Here is a 22,679-nt window from a genome sequence, read left to right as displayed (position 1 = left end):
ACGCACTTTCTTTCAATTGGACAACATTGACAGTCTATGCCTTTCCGCCTCTCCCTTTGCTGCCCAAAGTTCTATTAAAAGCCAGAGCAGAGAGGCCGAAAATGATTCTCATTGCTCCTGACTGGCCAAGACAACACTGGTGTCCACTCCTGAAGAGCCTGACGCATTCCCCACCATGGATCCTACCTCTAGTGCCTCTTCTGTTGTCCCAGCACAACTTCAAAACTCTTCACAGCCAGCTCAAAACCCTAAATCTAGCTGCATGGAGAATCCCTTGATTTCCCAACAGACCCTCCTCTCCAAGGAGGTGCAGGATGTCATCTTGGAGGCCAGAAGACCTTCTACTAGAAAAGCCTACTCCGCCAAATGGAAACGGTTTTGTGCCTGGAATCAGAAAAAGGGCCAGAATCCTTGGGTAATAAATTTACCTCAAATTTTACAGTACCCAGCTGAGATGTTAAACAGTGGACTTTCCTTCTCCTCCATCAAAATCCATGCTTCAGCCATTTCTGCACAATACAACACAGATCCTCCTTTATTCTCTCATCCTCTCTTAAGACAGTTCCTCAGAGGGGCTAAGAATATAAAACCCCCAAGGAAACCACCAGTCCCTGCTTGGGACCTCAACTTCATATTGGAAAAGCTGACCCTTCCTCCATTTGAGCCAGCTGCTTCAACAGAACTACAATACTTATCATGGAAAACAGCCTTCCTTCTGGCTATCACCTCAGCACGCAGGGTTTCGGAACTACAGGCCCTCATGGCTGTGCAGCCTTTCATCATTTTCCATCAGGACAGAGTTTTCTTACGAACCAACCCTACCTTTATGCCAAAGGTAGTATCCAGTGTAGCCTTGAATCAGACTATCCACTTACCTACCTTTTACCCTAACCCACAAAACAAAGGGGAAAGACTACTGCATTCCTTGGACATTCACAGACAACTTCGTTATTATTTGGACAGAACAAAGCCATTCAGGAAATCCGAGCAACTCTTTGTGTCCTATGCTATAGGTGCTCAAGGAAAGGCTATCTCCAAACAGACAATCTCAAAATGGATAGCCCACTGCATACGCTTTTGTTACTCATTTCATGGAAAAGCTGTACCTTCAAGCATCAGATCCCACTCCACAAGGGCCACAGCTACCTCTGCAGCTTTCCTCAGGGGGGTTCCTACCAAGGACATTTTGGAAGCAGCCACTTGGAGTTCAGTGCACACTTTCTCCAAACATTATCACCTTCCACTTTACTCTAAATCTAGAGCGGGATTTGCCACAGCTGTCTTGCAGGGCATCCTTGCTCCTCCTAGTTCCACTTAGTGCCTGCCACCCCTACTTAGCTTTGGGATTCTACCCATCTGTTATGACTGCAGCTGTATGCACGATGAACATAGTACAGTTTTGTACCTACCATAAATGTAGATGTTCGAGTGCTCATACAGTTGCAGTCCAGGTTTCCCTCCCTCCATCCCCTCTTAGGACAGGTCTTATGACAAACACCTTCTCATACAACCTATTTAGGGTATTCTTTTATGGTGTATTTGCTTGCAAACTACTGTTTTTTGATTATTCTATATTGCATGATTACATAAGTTTATGTTTTGCCTTCCTTCTGGGGGCACCTGACATCTGGGGCAAGAAAAACTGAAGAAGATGGCGTCAGCTGGCTCTTTTATACCCCTGCCGCACTGACGTCAGGGGAGAAGCGACGACAACCGACGCCGGACCTAGACTTTGGAATTCAGCCGACAGAGGACCCGCCTGACGGCAGGATAACCCATCTATTATGACTGCAGCTGTATGAGCACTCGAACATCTACATTTATGGTAGGTACAAAACTGTACTTTCCCCCTACTACTTTCATTAGCCAAGGGCAATCACCACAAGTTACCCCACAAGGTGGACCTACTCGCACAACAGAAGGGATCTCTCATTCACCCTCTCCTACAGATGTTAGGTCTAACACTCTGGGTGATAAACTTTTAATTCCTTTCAGGCACCACTACTCTGAGGACGTGCTTTTAGTCCTGAGGGAGGCCAGGAGATCCTACATGTCAAAATGGGAAAGATTCTCCACGTGGTGTCTCCTTAGGCACAGGAATCCCTTTCAAGCAGATACCCCTCTAGTCCTTACTTATGTGTGTGAACTTATCAAGGCTGGCCTTTTATACTCTTCAATGAAAGTCCACCTATCTGCAATCTCTACCTGCTTACCACTAGAACCCCCTCTACTAGCCAGGATAGATGTTAAATTATTCCTGAAAGGGGTCTTGCACATCGGAACACCAAGAAAGCCCACCCCACCTTCTTGGGACCTAAACTTCGTCCTGGAAAAACTCACTCTGCCTCCATTCAAACCAGCCAGTGCTGCAACGCTCTAAATATGCACATGGAGACTGTACTGCTGGTGGCCCCTACCTCTGCTAGAAGGGTGTCAGAGTTACAAGCTGTCATGGCCTGCTCACCCTACACTATCTTCCACAAGGATAGAGCGAACCTACGCCCAAACCTTCCTTCATGCCAAAGGTGGTCAATGAACTGTCCTTAAGCCAATCCATTCACCTACCCACCTTCTTCCCCTCTCCCACTAATGACAGTGAGAGGATACTCCATTCCCTGGATGTGCACAGACAGCTAAGGTTTTATTTAGACTAAACTAAGTCCATCAGAAAAAATCTGACCAACTCTTTGTATCCTTCCACCCCAGATCCCTGAGCAAGGCAGTCTCCAAACAAACCATTTCCTGCTGGATCAGAAAGAAATATCTGCTTCTACTACTCCAGGGAGTAAGAGCTCATTCTACCAGGGCCATGGCATCCTCCAAAGCCTTCTTCACAAAGGCCTGGACACAGCTTGCATTCTGGAAGCAGCCACCTGGTGCACCATACACACTTTCACCAAACACTACAAATTGGACCACATCTCCAAAGCCAGGGCAGGGTTTGCTAGGGCAATCCTGCAGGGCTTTCTGGGATCAGCTACCTCTGCCTCCATCCTTCTAACTAAGCTGTGGCACTCTCCCACACTAAGAATACTGCAACATAGGAATAGAAGGACCAAGAATAGTTGTGTAAAATCTTACCATAACCATAGATGTCCTTCTCTTCCATGTTGAAGTATTCCTTCCCCCCACCTAGCCCTCTTTTTCATATTGATGTGTCTAAAGGACACCCTGGGGCAACCTCTAGACCATGGTCAGACTAGCCAGCAAATGGCACTTTGCACCTCTTCCTGACATCATTTGGCTCTGTACTGGACTGTCTGACTGGGCATTTAAGTTCTGAGGTCTGTGCGTGCAGACATCACATTTAAGGTACCTGGTTTATGGCCCTACGTGTGACGTCCCACACACCTACAGCCAGGCTTAAGCTTTTCTATAGGAGCTGACGATCGGTTCACCTGAGGTGGGGAATCCTACACTAAGAATACTGCAACATGGAAGAGAAGGACATCTATGATTATGGTAAGATTTTACACAACTATTCTTTCTCAGTGATTGTATATACAGGCCTCCTAAAGCATTTTTGCTAATGTTAAGGGTGACAGTGCTGGGGATTAATCCAGTTACCAGGTCCTGTCTAAAGGAAGGTGAAGTATCACACTGGTTTATCTGAGGAAGATTTTGAGCATCAAATCTCTCTCACCACCTCATTTTATTGATCTGCTGAAACAAGTTTAGATCTCTTATTCTGGAATTTGTGGGACTGTTTGATTTAAGAAGGTACAAGACATTCTGGACTACTGAGCCCCAGATTGCTTGGAAGCCAATGCATAGGTCTCCTCTGCGGAGCTTGTAAGACTTTTCTGTTAGCTTAGGAGTTTTAAGTGTATTATCGTCTTTGTTAGGAACTTCTGGGGTGTTAAGAACCTATTAAACCAAGATGACAAAATATTCACGTCTGGTTCTGTCATCTTGATTGGCCTCTAAGATTTCTGAGTTCATATGCTCAGACAAGTATAGGTTTTTACCCCAGCAACAGGTTTTTGACAAGGTAATGAAATTATTATTGTTAATTCAGGAAACTGAATGCACAAGAACATTTAAGGTAAATTTTATTACCCATTTGAAATATTACATATATTTAAAGTTCCCTTGAACTTTACTGCGTTACTAGAAAATATGTACTTTGGGGCCTCTGCCTTTGTAAACGTAAATGCTGAGCTCTGTTGAGTTTCACTTTGCTATGTATTTGGAGCCCTTAGCTATTGTTCTCTGGCAAGTTGGTTGTAAAAATTTTCATTGTTCCTGGATGATATGTTAATGCATCTAAGAGACCCTGGCAGACACTTAACAGCTCTTTTTTATTTTTTTTTCAAACTTTTTGCCCTGCTGCCTAATGTTCATCAACAGCTCCCTCCCAAGCATTTGTCCCATACATTCCCTAATCACCAAGGGCAAGAGTTGGCTAAAAGGGGCCATCATTAAGTCAACTGTTAGCCATGGTTTGAGTGCTTCTAACTTTTATAGGTCTACCACCCCATGTATGCTTAGCCAACCAGATGAAGGGTGACCATACAAAGAGTAGACTGTGCTGGTCATCCACTCACTTCCACAAGGTACATTACTAGCAAGCAGCTCCAGGTCTGAGGCACAGGAAGTGATTCCTTAGGAATCCACCAGGGAAATTGTACTTTCCTTTGTGTTCCATGAGAGTCTGTAAGCCTCTTCCATCCCCCACCCCCCAGAGATATGAGCTGGCCAAGCTCCTACACAACTGTCCATTGCCTGCCTGGCTCCTCCATTACTGGAGCTAGTAATCAAACCCTGGTCACCTGGGTTAGTCATGGCTTCATCCCTCTGCACCATGGAGCCAGGCTTCATTTTTGTGATTTTAGAGAACTTTAATTTAATTGTGGAGTCCAAAGTGAATATCTCTAAATCCAGGCAACAGCAATTTTCAAATCGGCTCCTCAGAGAGTGGTTTCCATGCCAGTGGGTAAGCATAGATACTTTGGAAAACATTTGGCATAAAAATATTCAGATTCTGCAAAATAATTCATACCAGAGAGCTAAAAGTTAAATGTCAGAAATGATTTATTACTTGAATAGTGATTTACCTAAACTTAGATTGCAAATGTTCATAGTCCCCAAGTATAATTTTCAGGCAATTCTGGGCTCCCCAGCGAAATCCTTATTTCATAATATTCAACAAATGATTAAAACATTTGTTTGGAGTAATGGATCTTCAAGCGTGACTTAAGATAAATTATTACTGCCCAGGTGACAAAGGGAGAACTTGGTGTCCCCGATGTATTTGATAAAATCCTGATACAGGTCTTTGGCAAAAGTGTCAGGCTTGTTCTGATAGGTTGTTCAATGTAGTCACTGACGCGTATAACTGGGTGATAAACTTGAAATGGAAGGTTGGAGGTACTTCTTGGCTCCCACAAAGATAATGTTTCAGAGGCATTGTAGATATATTGTATATGTTTATATATTTATTACATTTATGTATTTTTTACACTGTAGATATACTGGTTGGATAGACACTGGGAAATTGTATGTTGAGACCATTTGAAAATCTCTGCCTTCATAACATGGAAGAGATGCCAAAGAAAATTTGTGTAATTGGGATTACTTATTTGTTTTGAACTAAAAAGGGAAGTAGACATTGATTAGCTAACTTATCACTGAATAAGAAATTTCCAGAGTGGGTTTGTATTCTACAGCAAGGTAGATTACTTGACTGGCAGCTCAAGGAAATTGCAAGTACTGTGTATAAGGCTTTGTGTCAACTTTGAGAGAACTGGAGTCGCACGTAAAAACAGTCAATTCATAGATCATAACTTTGTACACAGTACTGTTGAGGTCAGTGGCTTTTTTTTCATTCTGTCATTTATTTTGCAGAAACGCAGGTGCTGGATTCATATTAGTCTGAACACTGTTTTGAAAATGGTGTTTTTTCACACATTTTGACAAAAAGAAGTGAATATGTACTTTTTTTGGCAGAAAGAAAAAATGTATTCGCCTTTTCTATGAGGTCTATGAAGAAAGGTGACAGCAGGAATGGTTATATTAACTAGTAGCTGATGGGATGACACAGCCAACCACAAGAGGATGAGGAGTGCAGTGTGCTTATCCATTGCATATTCACAATAATTTTGGACAAATATCTGTTCTCAGTTATCTAGTTTAAGGAAAACAAGGAGAGAGATCCCATCTCTTACCCCATGTACAAGTTTTTCCCTAATTAATACTCCCACTGCATACCCATCCCACTCTAAATGTATAGTTATCTTTTTTCAGCTTCTTGGATATTGTTTTATATTATTACTTGTAATGTGTTATATATGTATACTGTTGTTTTCTTAGGCATTGTTAATGTTACAATCCAGGTACCCTCTAAAAATAAGCATTGTCCAGCAGGGTTAACCCAGTCAACAAAATGTAAAGTAAAATAAACAAAGTCCATTGAGGACATATGCCTCTTATGGTTAACTGAGTTGCTCAGATTCATACAGCTTGAAACTAGAAGCTGAGGGAGTCAAAACCTGGACTCCTTCAGCAACTCTCTGCTAAAATACCAGAACTGTACAATGCCAAAACAGCAGCCGTCATTCCTGTAGCTTTATAATAGAGTGCCAGGTGGGGCAGTTGAGGTTTTGTAATTAATGGAACATAGGAGGCCATGCAAAAGCACCTGGGATGGAGTTCACATAGTGGTGGCAGATGTGATGGAGAAAATGTGAAAGGGAAATGGCAGTAGATGGAATCTTCATCTGCCATTGCCTGTATTTGTCTTTACAATATGTACCAGCCCAACTAGCCATAGTAAGCTGAATTCCAAAAAGCAGAGGTTGCCCAATTTTGCACAGAATGTTTTATGATTAAGCACATGATCTTGTTTGTGAAAAGGACTGGATTTAGGTGTACAGCCTTTTGTGATATCCTATGAATAGCCCTCTCCAATAAATTCACTTGCCAATAAAGGTGCACCATTTCAGTGAGGCACTGGGAGCAAATTAGACAGGATGGAAAGTCTGCTTTAGCTGGCACGAGTAAATGTAATTAAGACATTTGCACACTGTTCTACATTTTATACAGTAGAAAGGACCTTCAGGAAGCAAGCAAAATATAATAGATGAATCTGTATCAGACTCTCTAGCACCCAGTTTCATTTTTCTAAACCAAAGTGCTTATCCTGTTTCGCTCATGACCTGCAGGATATTGTATCCAGTTTGGCTTAGGAAGACACAGACACACACACACACACACTTCTGTATATGCAATAAATAAATACTGTAGTCACATTGGGAAGTCATGTTAAATAACTGTGCACATTGAAACATTACTTGATCAGAGTTCAGAGATGTGTCAACCAAGAAATGCAAGAAAAAAATAAAAAAGTGTACTCTCTGTGTTAACAAGTAAGTTATTGTGAAAACTACAAAGTGTATGTAAAAGTTTTGGATTTCTGAGCTAACAGTTGGTTGTTGGGGGAGGGGGGGGGCTCAAATTGCTATAATGCCCTGGTACTAGACCCCCTTCCTCCCCAGATAGCTGCTGCAAGCACCCAAGCTATTATTGAACTCAAATTGCCTCCTGCAGTGTATTATGGGCTTTGCCCATCTAGACCACTGAATTGGATCGGTTTATCTGAAATGTTAAGGAAGAAACACATTAGTATTCCAGTTAGTCCTTACATGTATACTTATTAAATGTTCAGTAACCCACAGTATTTTTTTCCAGATTTTTATTCTTTATACTGGTCAAGCACTTCTAACTGATGACACCTGCCTCTTGCTTGTCATGTTTTTGTTATTTGATCACATTACTTTGTTTACTGTCATTCTTTTCACTGATCATTTGATGGTTTTAATCTGAACCATGCTTTGGATATAGAAAAATGTTAAAAACAAAGTTATTTTAGAGTCGCATTAAAAAAACTAAGAGCAAAACTGAAGTAGTGCATGACAATGATGTCCTTCATGGATGCATCTGCAGTCATAACAACTGGGTTGTCCTGTCGTCAGGCAGCCCTTCAGTCGGCCGGATTCCAAAGTCCGGGTCCGGCTTCGGCTGATGTCGCACTTCACCCGACGTCATCTCTGTTGGTCTTCGGGTATAAAAGCATCAGCCGACGCCATTTTCTTCAGTCTTTCTTGCCGCGTGGCGCCCGAAGCAGAAGCTGTTCGCAAGTGCCGGTCGGTCGGATCCAGAGATTACTTCTACCGAATACTACTTCGAAGACTTCTAAAGCTAAGTACCCCGTTGGGGACTCTTTCTTGCCTCAGCCGATGTCAGAAAAAGTTAATAATTGTTTAACCTGTGGGAAACAAATACCTCATAAAGATTTCCACTCTTACTGCCTGCCTTGTTTAGGCCCAACCCACGACGTAGCAGCCTGTTCGGCCTGTGCTTCTTTCAACCGACGAACGCTTAGGCGTCGGTCGGAGTTTGCAGAACAGTTTTTCGGATCTGATTTTGCGTACATTATGCCGTCGGATCCTCCGACTACGCATTCTGCCAAAAAACGCAAAGAAAAAGACCGACACTCGCGGTCCGCAGTTTCGGCCGAAACCATGGTTAAGCAAACCGCGAGTGTCTCGGTTTCGGCCGAAACCGAGAAAACTGACCAAAACACAGCTGAATCTATCTCTACAGCTGAGGCCCCTGCTACCACTCTTGAATCGGCCTCAGAAAGTTTAACCACTACGGTGCTTACCCCTGACTTATCAGACACCATTCCCTTGGATGTCTCTACCCCAGCACGTGGTGCTGCTAGGCCTCCAGCAGCCATGTCCATTAAGGCCTTCGCCAGGGCTAAAGCAGCCAAGACTACTAAAACAGTGCCTGTTAAACCCCCCTCAACCAGGCCCTCTTCCAGTTCTCAAATGCTTACTTTGGCAGAAGATTTAATTTCATTAATTAGAGGATCTCAATCTCACCCAGACAGGGCCTCTCAGCCCCCAGAGAAGAGACCTAGGGCAGAGCCCCCTGAGCCAGTGTCCTCTGATGATTCTGCTGATGAATCAGACATAACTGACCAGCCAGAGGCTCCTTTCTCCAATTTTGAAGATTCTGATGCTGAAGAATCCATTCCAGCTGCTTCCCCACCAGAAGAATTCTCCTTTGGGGAAACCTTGCATGCCATGCGAGAACAGTTCCAATGGCAGCAACAAGATTTTTCAGACTCCAGAAAAAGACTTAGGACTTTTTTGCACCTTCCACAGCACAGGCCCTTAGCTATACCTCCTGTTCTCTCTGTGGTGGATGATGCTTTCAATGATGTCTGCTCCGCTCCAGATTCTTTACCCCCAGCCCCTGCCAAACCAGACAGATTTTACAGGGTGCCAGATACTCATCACCACCTTTACAAGGCCCCTCTTGCAGACCCCGAAACTATATCCCAGGGTCCCAAGGCAGTAGCCGCGACCATAGCTAAAAACCCTATTCCTTCTGAAAGGGAAGCAAGGTCATTAGACAGATGGGGTAAAAAGGTTTACACTTCAGCCACTCTCTCAGCTAGAGCTTTAAATTGTCAGTTTCACATGATTCAATACCAAGAGTTTATGCTTGATCAGTTAACTAAAAAGCTAACCACTGATGAGCCTCTTGATAAGAAATATGTATTAGAAATGGTAAATAACATACAGCAGGTTAGTAGCCATTCTTTAAAATGTGGCTATGATGCACTGGAGGCTTCATTTAGATCAGCCATGACTGGCACAGTAATTAGAAGGCATGCATGGCTAAAGGAGCAAGCTCTACCGGATCATGTTAAATCTAAGTTGCTAGATGCTCCTATGGATAAAACAAGTTTGTTTGGTACACCTGCCCAGCAGGTTATGAAGAAAATGGAAGAAAAAGCAAAATCAGTCCAAACAGTTAAAGATTTCTTGCAGGTTCAACCCCCAAGGTTTAGCAGGAACTGGCCAGCCAAAAATTGGTCCTTTCCTGACTCCACAAGACCTCAAAGGGGCAGGAATAGACGTTCTAGAGGCAGAAACCAATCCAGAGGAGGTGCCTACAGAGGACGACAGTGGCAAGGTAACAACAGAGGCACAGACTCAACCTCTGCCACTACATCAACACAGCCACAGTGACTTAATCCTAAATCCGCCTACCAGGGAACAAATAGCAGCTCCTCTAGGCGGAAAGCTAACCTTATTTTCAAAAAACTGGCACCAGATAACAAAGGACAAGTGGATTTTACAAACCCTAGAGCAAGGTTACCGGTTCTACTTCCACACTTTACCAGTCAAAAGAGGAATGCCAAATATACCTCCAAATCAAAAAACAGAGGCTCTACAACAGATAATGGAGTTAGCAAACATGAGAGCTGTGGAAAAAGTGCCAACAGCAGAGCAAGGAAAAGGGTTCTACTCCAGATTATTCCTAGTTCCAAGAAAGGAAAAAAGCTGGAGACCAATTCTCGACCTGTCCACCTTAAATACATACATCATTGTCCCAAAATTCAAAATGCTGACCCTACAGCAACTTCTTCCCATGCTGGGCAAGGAGTGTTGGCTGGTAACTCTAGATCTCAAGGAGGCATACCTGCACGTCCCCATTCGACCAATCTGCAGAAGATACCTCAGATTTCTTGCAGGATCAGAGCACTATCAATTCTCAGCATTGCCCTTTGGCTTATCTACTGCGCCCAGAGTATTCACAAAATGCCTGGCATCAGTAATCGCCCATTGCAGACTACAGGGAATTCAAATTTATCCATACCTGGACGACTGCCTGCTACAAGGAGACAACAAAAGCAAGCTGACAACAGATTTACAAAGGGTCATTTACTTGCTACAAGCACTGGGATACACAGTCAATTTACAAAAGTCAAGACTGATACCATCCCAGACAAGGACTTTCCTAGGAGCGGAATTGGACACAGTAAGACAAATGGCATTCCTAACTACAGAAAAACAAAAAGAACTCCCTCTTTACTTCTTGGCACTAACAAATCTGAACAAGTTAACAGCAAGAAAGGTACTGCAGGCCTTGGGTTTCATGGCATCATGCATAATCTTGGTTCCATTTGCCAGACTACATATGAGAAAACTACAGTGGTACCTAAAGAATTTATGGTCCCAACACAGACACAGCCTAGAAGCGGAAATCCCACTAATACCATGCTTAAAACAGGAGTTCCTATGGTGGGCTCAGGCATGCCAGTCAAACCCAGGACTGCCCTTTCGCAAAGGTCAAGCAAGCCAGACCATCACAACAGACGCTTCAGACCTAGGATGGGGGGCCCACATGCTGGGCAAATGCGTACAAGGATTGTGGACACAGGATCAACTTCACCTGCACATCAACCTAAAAGAAATGCTGGCAGTAAAACTGGCAATCCAAAAGTTCAGACCATTTCTCAAGGAGGGCCAGTTGATGATAAGGACAGACAACACCACAGTCATGTGGTACATCAACAAACAGGGAGGCACTCATTCTTACCCCCTATGCAGAATGACTTTGGAGCTGTGGACCCTGGCACTCAGCTACAACATCCAGTTACAGGCAATATTTGTGCCAGGAAAAGAAAACTCTCTAGCAGATATGTTAAGCAGGACAACATCGGATGCCCACGAATGGCAGCTGCACCCGGACATCTTCAAGACCATCTCGAAGAAATGGGGAATGCCTCAGATAGATCTATTCGCATCACCTCTCAATCACCAGCTCAAAAAATTCTGCACAAGGACATTCCATCCACTAGCATGGAAAGTGGACTCGCTCTCCTTCAGCTGGAAAGGCCTAACAGCATATGCATTCCCACCTCTTCCCTTGATATACAAAGTACTACTGAAAATCAAGGAAGATCGTCCAAGGATAATCCTGATAGCTCCAAACTGGCCAAGACAACACTGGTACCCACTGCTGAGGAGCATGTCTCGGAACAATATGTGGCCAATACCCCTGATACCTTTGATGCTAACTCAGAACAACTACAGCACCATGCATCCAAACCTAAAAACGTTGCAACTGACTGCATGGAACATCACATAGCAACTGCTAATTCAGAACTTTCACAAAGAGTTAAAGACATTATTCTTGAAGCACGCAGGCCTTCAACAAGAAGGAACTATGCTGGAAAATGGAAAAGGTTTGTCATTTGGAGTTCTGAGAGAGGAAAAGATGTATCAAACATAGATATGCCTAACATTCTGGAGTATCTGGCCGAGCTACTTCATTCAGGCCTGTCCTACTCCTCCATCAAGATTCATGCATCAGCTATTTCAGCAGAATACAGCTTTGATCCACCTGTCTTTTCACACCCTTTGCTCAGGCAGTTCCTCAGAGGAATCAAGAATGTAAAACCTCCAAGGAAACCACCATTGCCAGCTTGGGACTTAAACTTCGTGCTAGAAAAATTGACACTATCACCCTTTGAACCAGCAGCAACAGCAGACCTACAACACCTGTCATGGAAAACTGCTTTCCTACTGGCAATTACTTCAGCAAGGAGGGTTTCAGAACTACAGGCCTTAATGGCAGTGCAACCCTTCCTAATCTTCCACCAAGATAGAGTGTCCATGAGGACTAATCCTACATTTATGCCTAAGGTGGTATCCAGAGTGTCTTTAAACCAGGCAATCCACCTACCTACCTTCTTTCCCAACCCACAAAACAGAGGGAAAGAATTCTGCATACCTTGGATGTACATAGACAGCTACGCTACTACTTGGACAGAACAAAAATAGCAGAAAGACTGACCAACTTTTAAGTAGCCTATGCAACAGGAAGGGAAGGAAAAGCTATTTCCAAACAGACAATCTCCAAATGGATAGGAAATTGCATACGATTCTGTTACTCCTTCCATGGAAAGCCAATTCCACAGAACATAAGACCTCATTCTACAAGGGCAACAGCCACTACCACAGCCTTCTTACGAGGAGTGGCGACCAAAGACATTATTGAGGCGGCTACTTGGACCTCCATGCATACATTTGCCAAGCATTATAATTTACCTCTATATTCCAGATCCCGAGCAGGGTTTGCCACTGCTGTACTACAAGGGATCCTAAACACACCATAATCTACTTTGTCCTCCTCCCCTAGTTGGCTATGGTATTCTACCCAGTTGTTATGACTGCAGATGCATCCATGAAGGACATAGTACAGTTTTGTACCTACCATAAATGTAGATGTCCGAATTGGATAGCATCTGCAGTCAGGATTACCCTCCCTCCTTCCCCTCTGTGGTGCTCCTAGGGTGTTTACCCTCCTAATAGCTAGCTAATGGGGGGGAGTCTTTCATGGTGTATTTGTTTGTATTTATGTACATACATGCTTATTTTTGTGTTTACCTCCATCTTTTGGAAACATTGGCATCTATCCAAAATTTTTAGCCTTCTACAGGGCTTCTGGCATCTGGGGCAAGAAACACTGAAGAAAATGGCGTCGGCTGATGCTTTTATACCCGAAGACCAACAGAGATGACGTTGGGTGAAGTGCGACATCAGCCGAAGCCGGACCCGGACTTTGGAATCCGGCCGACTGAAGGGCTGCCTGACGACAGGACAACCCAGTTGTTATGACTGCAGATGCTATCCAATTCGGACATCTACATTTATGGTAGGTACAAAACTGTACTTTCTCTTTAAAACGTTTAAGTTTATTTTTTACTGAACACTAACAAACATTTTATTCATGACAGGGTATGGCTCCAATAAGATGGACTGCAGAGGCCAACCATCTGAGATGCCCACAGCCACAGGTTTTCAACTTCTCATCAAATGATATGCAGGATACATCTGTGCATGATATCTGGATTCCTTCATACGAACAGTCTAAGAAAGAAGCCCGTGCTTTAAGACAGCTGGTAGAAAGAAATAAAAACTTCACATCTGAGGATTTCTGGAAACTCGTATTCCAGGAAGCAATGTGAATTACAAAATTTGATTAGCACAAAAATAGTTCTTGTAGAACTTTGTATATGCTTACTACTTTAATAAAGTATGAATTATGTCAGAGGGCATTATTTCCAATATATCTGCATTTCCATACTGTTAATGCATATAGTTTCTTTCAGTAGAAGGTTCTCAGATAACTTTGAGTCTGAATTTAATAGAGGCCTATTAGCCACAGATTAGTGGTGGTTTGTACTACAGAACATGAAACTCAAGATGTTTACAGTCTAAAAACTGTACAGTAACTGTAGTGAAAGTTGTGTTGCATGTTGTACACACAAATGTTGTTAAAAAAGTACGAGAAAAAAATGCACGTTTAGTTAAGGTTGCCACCTGTGATAGAGGAAAAATGGATATTGCTTCATCTACTAGTCTCTCAATCCATTTTCCTCTATAATAGGACTTGTCACAGCTGAACTTCTACTCTTGGATAAGACTGTTGCAGGGGAAAAAAGTCTGTTGAACTGAAGTGATGCTTACCTTTTTTTTGCTATGGCAAACAAAATACTGGGGTTTAATGTAGTTTTTGAATTACTGAATCAACCTTCTGATTTCAGACTGTCCAGAAAAAAATGTTGATGACAGAAGTTTTACTTTAAGACCTGCATAAATTCTGGACAGAAATTAACAAACTAAAAACAGCCTCCAGCAAGTCATTCTCTCTTTTCCCTCTGTTTTCAACCCTTACATTTCACAGAACCAATTACTATGAAAGAGGGAAAAAATAGATTAAAGGGACAGGAACTCTGAAGACTACATTTAAAACAGTCTTGTCCTCAAAGGTAATAAAAAATAAGACACCATGCCCATTTCAATCCAAGTGCCTGTCTTCAGTGTTAGTTCATTCAGAGCTGAAGGGGTAAAGTTCCTTTCTTAGTTACAAATTCAGCTAACAGGATATGGCGAATCTTCTCACATTGAATACATTCTTTTATGTTTCTCATCTCTACTTTCTGATTCTTCAATCAGAAATAAGTATAGAAGACTTAAATGTTCATTGGCAGATGCTGTTGACAGGGATACATGAACGCAGTACTGACATCCATTTAAGAAGCAATGTTATCACTCACAGCTTCTTTAATGAGTGCTAGTACAGCACTCACTCCTCATTGGCAAATGCTGGTCACACACCCCCCCCCAACAGCTTGAACTTAGGGTAGCCACCCCAAATGTACAACTCCTGCGCTTAATTGAGTATTTCATATATTTCAGTGATCACAAAAAAAATAAAATAAACACTTTGAAACTGAGAAGTTTATTTCTCGTGGATAAGTGTTCATGGGTTGTCCCAAAGTTTGTATAGTGACACTGAAGAGATCTGATCAACCGCTGAGAATTTAAATCTTGAAACCAAGGCAACAGCTGTTTATAGCCCATGGAGTAATGGGCACAGTTATAAAGACATATCTAAATGCTCACTGAAATGTTATTGCAGGTAAAACAAAACAATGCATGCATTTCAGGAAATTATCTCAGCTGGGCTCTTACTGGTGAACCACTACATGCATAATGTACATGGTTGTGTCTCATATAAACAAGTACATTGACAAAATCCAGTTGTTCCAATTGTGTTAACCACTAAACCACCTCCATGTGGTAACACTGATAAATGGACAGGTTAGCATACCACTGCACTACATAATGCAAACAGAACATTTACTAAAGCTAATCATTCTGACAAGTGTGTTTGTAGCTGTGGAAAGGAGCGTTTTTGTCTGTTGCTCAGTTTTGGCAGACACTTGGTCCTCAACTTCAGGGAATCCTTTTTCTTTGGACTGTGTGTGGGTGTCAGCCTGAGGCCAGTCCAGGGCTTCAGATGGCTTGGCTGCTGCTTTTGTCTGTAGCTCATGTAAGTCCATGGCTAATAATTCACTGCATCTTATAGTCAGTGGTGGCTGTGGATCTTAACTAAGACTGTTCTGACAGTATTTAGATACATTTTGCATCTGTTGACAGGCCTCTCTAAAACAGGTGTACATTTAGAATCTGCAGTTGCAGTTTGTCAGAATAGTAGTGTCTAAATTACCTGTGATGGTTTAGTATTATCTTTCGCTTTTCTCTCTTGATTTTCTTTATCAATGATGTTTAGGTTGTAACAGCCTAAAATTGCTAATTCAGGTTTGAGTGGGTGTTTAAACATTTCTCCTTTGTCATGACCAAGGGTGTTTCTTTTTCAGTATAGTACTTTGTGTAAGTTTAGCTGGATGTGTTTTTTACTCTCTTTGGACTGTACATTTCTCCAGTCCTCAAATGTGAATACAATACAATTTGGATTGTGTTATTTGCCTGAGAAGGATTCAGTCTTTATTAATCTTTAAGACTTGACTTTGCTATGCATGATCTGCTGAATAGATAAAACTCACAGGCTACCTTTGCACCTTTCCTTTTCCATAATACCTTTGTATCTCTTGACTTTATTTTCCAGTTCCTTTTCATCATTAAACACATTTGGCCAGACTGTAAATTGCCAAGACATTGTATCAGAACCATGATAAATACCAGGACCTGACAATTCTATCTGCCCTTGAGCAGAAGGCTAAGCATTTTGGAAGTAGTTTTGTCTATAGTCTTAAAAATCCAGGTGCCATCAGAGCTCTGCCTTCAAGTGCTAAGGCTCATGGCAGCCATATTGTTTGTCATACCATACATCCCACTTCACATGACAGTTTTGCAGTGGACACTCTAATCCCACTAGTGTCATCACAGAGATCTAGATCAGAGAGTTACCGAAAAATCACTCTGCTTATTACAGCAGTCAGAAGAAGACCCCTGTTATTCACAGTAACCACTGATGCTTCAGTATTAGTGTGGGGGCTTTTCATGGGGCAGATGGTTCAAGGGATGTAATTTTTCCAGGAACATTTCTTTGGAAGTGTTGAGATCATGTTTACAGATAGATAAAATGTATTTCAAATGGTTGACAAGTTTGTGTGGGTGTAAAAAAGAATGACTGCACAAATGAGTGAACGCCCATTTGTGTGAATCATATTTGGTTGAATTCAAGTTTTATATAATGTAGGTAAGTAGGTGTGCAGGAAGACGAATGTTTGACTGAAAAGGTGGTGGATGTGAAAATGTGCAAGATTGTGTTATAGCAGTTAGTACGCATGTCCAAATGTTTGTCTGTTACAGTTAGAGTAAGTGTTGGGTAAGAGGTAGATTCAGTGCTGAGTCTATTTGGTGCTGTGTGTTTTTGAGTCCTTTTGTCTTGAGTAGTAATACTGTTAAAGAAAAGGGGTTTTTAGTAACATAATATGTAGGATTGGGATCAGATGTATTGATAGGGTTAGCACATGAGTAAGGTGGTGCATAGGTGTGAAGCTCTAACCCTGCCCCTAACCCCAAATCTGCATATTACTATGGTAGCCAGTTCAATTGCAGATAATCTCATCCATTGCCGTGATGTTGTTACTAAACTAGGGATTCCAGTTCTGTGATCTGTTTGCATCTTCAACCAGTGCCAAGCTCCAAAGATTTTTCTGCCTTATTCCTGCATTCAGCAAACAGTGCATGGGTGTATTAGCCCAGGACTGGCCTCAGGCATTGTATTATAGTCCCCCCAGTATCTTATCATGAAGTTCAAACAGAAAGCCACATCTGAAAGGACTGGGTCATTCCAGTGGATACATTCTGGCTCAGACAAATGTGATTCTCACTCTTACAGAAATTTCAAGTAGAACTTACTCTCAGACTGCCCCACAAGAGGATTCTCCTTTCACACTCTACAGGGAAGGCACACGCAAACCTTCAAGCTCTGAAGCCAACAGCTTGGTTGCTCCATTTCCAATAACAGTCAATAATCAAGGACTTTCAAGCAGTTTAGTAACTTTTCTGTTATCTTTTCCAAAGCCTTTACCTCCAAAAATGTCCAATAACACATGGAAGATGCCGTTTGTGGGTGTGTGGCATAGCACTGATGCATTCCCAGCCCCAGATTCTAAGGTCTTTCAATGTCTGTCTGAGACTTTTTTTTTATTTACAGGGAAGTGTTATTTGACAGCTAAAATGCATCTGGTTGCTATAGCTAACTTCCACTCTGGACAGAATTTATCTTTAGCTTCCCTTAAAGTCTTCTGTACCTCCCTGAGAGGTGTCTTTATCAATAGTCTCCTCTGTCAGGGACCCAGTTTCCCTGTGGAATGTATGTTTTGTTTTACAGAAGCTAATCTTTCCTGCATTTGAACTAGCAGCTGCAGCAGAGTTGAACATTTTAATATAGAAATCACTGTTCTTGGTAGTCGTGACGTTTGCCAGAAGGATGTCCAGACTTGTGTAAGCCTTGTGTTTTAACCCTTCTTATCTAGTCTTCACAAGGAAAGTGTTTTACTACTGAGTCAGACTTGAGTCAGTACATCAGGCTACCTATATTGTGCAGGAAATATGCTAACCATGGAGGATTACATACCACTTTTTCTGGATGCCCACTGGCAACTTACATACTCTGTGGACAGGACTAGAGATTTCAGAACGGATAGTCAGATATTCATCATTCACACTGTTGCAGTAGCCTTTGGCTGTATGTGTTGTATTCTGCTTGGATGCAACAACCTTTGAACTTCACAACATGCTGCACCTCTCCCACACCTACACTGTGACTGCTGAATGTAGCAGTCTGAATGTAGATAATTCTAGTTCGTCCTTGCCACCTCAAGCTTCACAGGAGCAGTGGTCTTCAAGCTTCATTCCTGGCAGGTAAGTCCCCATAAAAGGAGCCCCTCCACACAAAAATTGTCTTTTTAAGAAAATAGTGGTGGTGGTTTATTTTCTGACTAAAAGAGGTATTTCTCATGTAAGAAAAACAGTATTTTTTCAGTGTCAGAAGTTTAGTGTCAGGCATGGGTATCGTTAGAACAGGGCTTATTTTTAATTTTATGGGGAAAATTTTCTAGTAAGGTGTTCTATTTGTGTGAACTTTTGTATGAGTAAGTTTTAAGGATCAGGAAGTTTTTTACAGGGCAGCAAATGTATTTTTAGTGGAGTGCTTGTTATTTCTGTCAGGGCACTCAGCAAAGGGATTTGAGTGATTACAGGGATTTTTATATACATGTTTGGGTAAGTGCATGTGCTTCTTGTTAACACTTGTCTGATAACTTGTCTTCTGACCATCTTCTTCCAGCAGCTCTTAGTAAGACTTCATCCTTAGCTATAGCATGAATAATTATAGCAGTCCTGCTGGCTCTACTCCCACCTTCCATAAAAAGAAGAAACAACACAGTAAGGAGAACTTGCTGCTACCATGGGCTCAAACAGAGCCTCACCAGTTAGTGGGTAACTTTGTAGGGTCTGACTTCTGTTCCTCAGACCATTCACTTTGTAGTCCAGGTTTCTCTGGTGTAGCCCCTTAGGTCACCATGGACTGGAGATCAGCTGTGTGCTCTGTGGCTATTTGTCCACTCTGTGCATGAGTCTGGAAGACACTCCAGGAGATTCTTCTCAGGGTTTCTGGAGAAACAGACCTCTTACTAAGGGTGAAGTGCCATTCTGTAGTTGGTCATCTTCCAGGGAGGCCCCTGCAAAGAAAAAAAAAACAAAAGGTAGACATTGCTTATCTGGAGACATAGTTTCCATTTAAAAAGATAATTTATTTACCTTAGCCAGGACGTTATTGCAGGCTGTTAATCCTGGAACTCAGGAATCATTACCAGAGTGCAGTTTCAATAAAGAAATTGCTAAATAAAGTTTGTCAGAGGATTCTAACATTGACAGAGATGTGACTTCTTCTCCTGGAGATTTCCAAGCTCAAAAATCTGATTATGAGGAAAGCTGGTCCTGTCCACCTCCCTTGCAGGAATTTTGCTTTCCAGAAGCTATTTCCATAATCAACTAGGAGTTTTTTTTGTGGGAACAAGTGGATGTTGGCCCTGAAATGAGGAAATATTATGCCATGTTATGTTATGTTGCAAGTGGAGAAAACCAAATAAGGGTCGGAAACCAAAAGCAAGGTGCTGGATTGTAGTAGCACAATATTATCAGGCTGGATAGTGTTAAGGCAAAAATCCAACAAAGTTTCAGCCACCAAGCAGTTTATTTAATGCACACACAATAAATACATTTTCAACTCAAAAGAAATGTCTTCTTCAGAAAATGTAGAATGACAATCAAGAGACCATTATATATCAAACCAATTAGCCAAATTAAGTAATTAACCAATGAAAAGAATTGGTGAAAAAAACTCAAATGCTTTTAAAATAAAACCACATATTACCAACATCCACAATGACATAAATTCAAATTTTTGATAAGTAAAAATATATTAAAATCAATTGAAAGTATTTAATAAAAATGTGTTATTATAAAAACTTTTTTTGCAAATGGGCAAATAATGGAATTGAACAAACCTTTTGCTGATACTCTCAACTACAATGTTATAAAACCATTAGAACAGTGCACAGCGATAAAATACTGGACATGTTTCGAGAAAGAGGCTACCCCAATGATTTAATGCAAGAAATATTTGAGGTAGTAGTTCATGGGAGGAATGACAGATTTGCCCCAATTTTAGGACAGGTCATTTTAGACCCTTTGGACCCCTGCTTGAATAACAAGATTAACCACTGGGATCAAGCATATATTTTAGATTATTCAGGAGATTCTGGGGTTATAAAATAAATTATTACTAGGGAATGGAATAGGTTTGTGTAAATTTCAGATTTAGAGGTGTTTAAAAAGCAGCCCTTGAAGATTATTTATCGGAAAGATCTGAATTTTAAACAGTTATTCGAGTTTGGTGTACGTGGTAGTAAAAGTGGGTCATTGCAGAGATCTGGTACCTTTAAATGCGGCACCTGTTCCCAATGTTCACACATTGTTAACCAAACTAATGTATACATTTCGGCAAGGGATAGGTTAATTTCTAGTAGCAGCTTTGCTAATTGTAACACTCAAGGAGTGGTTTATGTTGCTATGTGCAATCAATGTAGCTCCTTTTTTGTAGGGAAAATTGAAGAGTCGTATTTATGAACATTTTTATGAAATTAGGAGACAAAATAGTAAAAATGCTTTGTATCGTCATACTATGAATTGTTTTCAAGCCAATTTTTATTTTTTTGTCTTGGAAACAGTTCCAAAAGAAATAAGGGGTGGAATGTGGGAAGCCAAACTTGAATACAGGGAGTTGTTTTGGCAGATTATTTTAGAATCTATAAAACCCCCTGGTTTAAATGATGTGGTGTCTATTTCTTCTGTCCTTAAGTTAAATCAGCAAAACTCTGATGCAGTTCTTGATTAATCCACAGGGTGGCACTGTTCTAATGGTTTTATAACATTGTAGTTGAGAGTATCAGCAAAAAGTTTGTTCAATTCCATTATTTGCCCATTTGCAAAAAAAGTTTTTATAATAACACATTTTTATTAAATACTTTCAATTGATTTTAATATATTTTTACTTATCAAAAATGTAAATTTATGTCATTGTGGATGTTGCTAATATGTGGTTTTATTTTAAAAGCATTTGAGTTTTTTTCACCAATTCTTTTCATTGGTTAATTACTTAATTTGGTTAATTGGTTTGATATATAATGGTCTCTTGATTGTCATTCTACATTTTCTGAAGAAGACATTTCTTTTGAGTCGAAAACGTATTTATTGTGTGTGCGTTAAATAAACTGCTTGGTGGCTGAAACATTGTTGGATTTTTGCCTTAACACTATCCAGCCTGATAATATTGTGCTACTACGATCCAGCACCTTGCTTTTGGTTTCCGACCCTTATTTGGTTTTCTCCGAGTAAACCTGTTGTTTGGGTTTTGGTTTTTGTTTGGTTTGCTTCCATCCATTTTTTTGGTTTCTGTTGTGATGGCGGAGGCTCCAGGGAGTGAAACTGAGCTTGAGTTATCTGGTAACCATGACAAAGGTGAATTAAGGAAAGTCATTGGTCAACTTTCTCAGCTGGTTGAACTGCTGACACCAGCTTGTCAAACCATTATGTTACTTGCTTCCGGTCACAATACAGTTTCGGGACAACCGCTATTTTCTTTGAACAAGGCTCCTATGGATTTGCAACCAACGGTTAATGTACCCGGTTCTTCAAAAGGACACATTCAATGTTCCAATGATGATTTTGCCGACTTTCCTAGGTTATTATGCTCTACTACCTCGGTGGTTCGTGACAATGTTCCAGGACATTCCTCGAGCACACAGGGAGTTAGCTTACCAGTTAATCAAGGTGACTTTTTTCCTATTACTGTCGGACATGATTTTAAATCATTTTTGGACAAGAAATTTTCCTTTAGTGGGTCCTTGACTGGCCCTACGCAGGGGGACGGGCGGACTAAAACCTACCACGAGAATTTGGATGATTTATATTTTTATTTAGAAAAATATAAGCGTCTTGGTTGTGACTGTTTGTTCCTCAGGGAATGTTTGGACAAACAAATTGTGCCTAAAGGACTAAGAATTAATAAATTTCCAAATAATGTGGTTGAAGGTTCAGAATTTCATTCTGACCTAATAAAAATTTTTGATAAATATGGCTTGGACGTAGTTAGGGCCATAATCCGAGAGAATGAAAGAATTGTGGAAACTATGGTTGAACGAATGGAATGTATTAATACTAATATAATTAATGATCTTTTATTTACAGTTGAAAGAGAGAAAAAATTATATTTTGACATTTTTGCTGACATTGAAACTAGATGTATTTCTAACATGAAAAGGAAACATGCAAAATTAGAAAGGGACCTGAGGGACTATAGGGATGGCATGGCCTATCCCAAACCTAAACCTTTTAACTCTGCGGTTAATCAGGATTCTGCTAATAGAGGTTATAGGTGGGACGATTATTTCCATCAAGATTCAGAACAGGATAGACCAGAAGTTTTTTATG

The 22,679-nt window shown here is 41.2% G+C and overlaps 1 protein-coding gene across 2 annotated transcripts in view; it reads left to right on the top strand.

Annotated features, from left to right (window-relative positions):
- The window catches only part of FUT10 (fucosyltransferase 10), a 316,333-nt gene extending 302,419 nt beyond the window's left edge, over window positions 1-13,914 (top strand). For both annotated transcript variants that reach the window (XM_044058924.1, XM_044058923.1), the window contains exon 5: window positions 13,604-13,914. In XM_044058924.1, the coding sequence (XP_043914859.1) occupies window positions 13,604-13,834 (231 nt within the window). In that variant the 3' untranslated portion in view covers window positions 13,835-13,914. The remainder of the gene's footprint in view (window positions 1-13,603) is intronic.
- Window positions 13,915-22,679: the final 8,765 nt, after the last annotated feature.

This window comes from Protopterus annectens, chromosome 17.part0 (assembly GCF_019279795.1).
Source record: "Protopterus annectens isolate FY-2018-M chromosome 17.part0, PAN1.0, whole genome shotgun sequence".
Lineage (NCBI taxonomy): Eukaryota > Metazoa > Chordata > Ceratodontiformes > Protopteridae > Protopterus > Protopterus annectens.
This window is presented reverse-complemented; position numbering and strand designations above follow the sequence as displayed.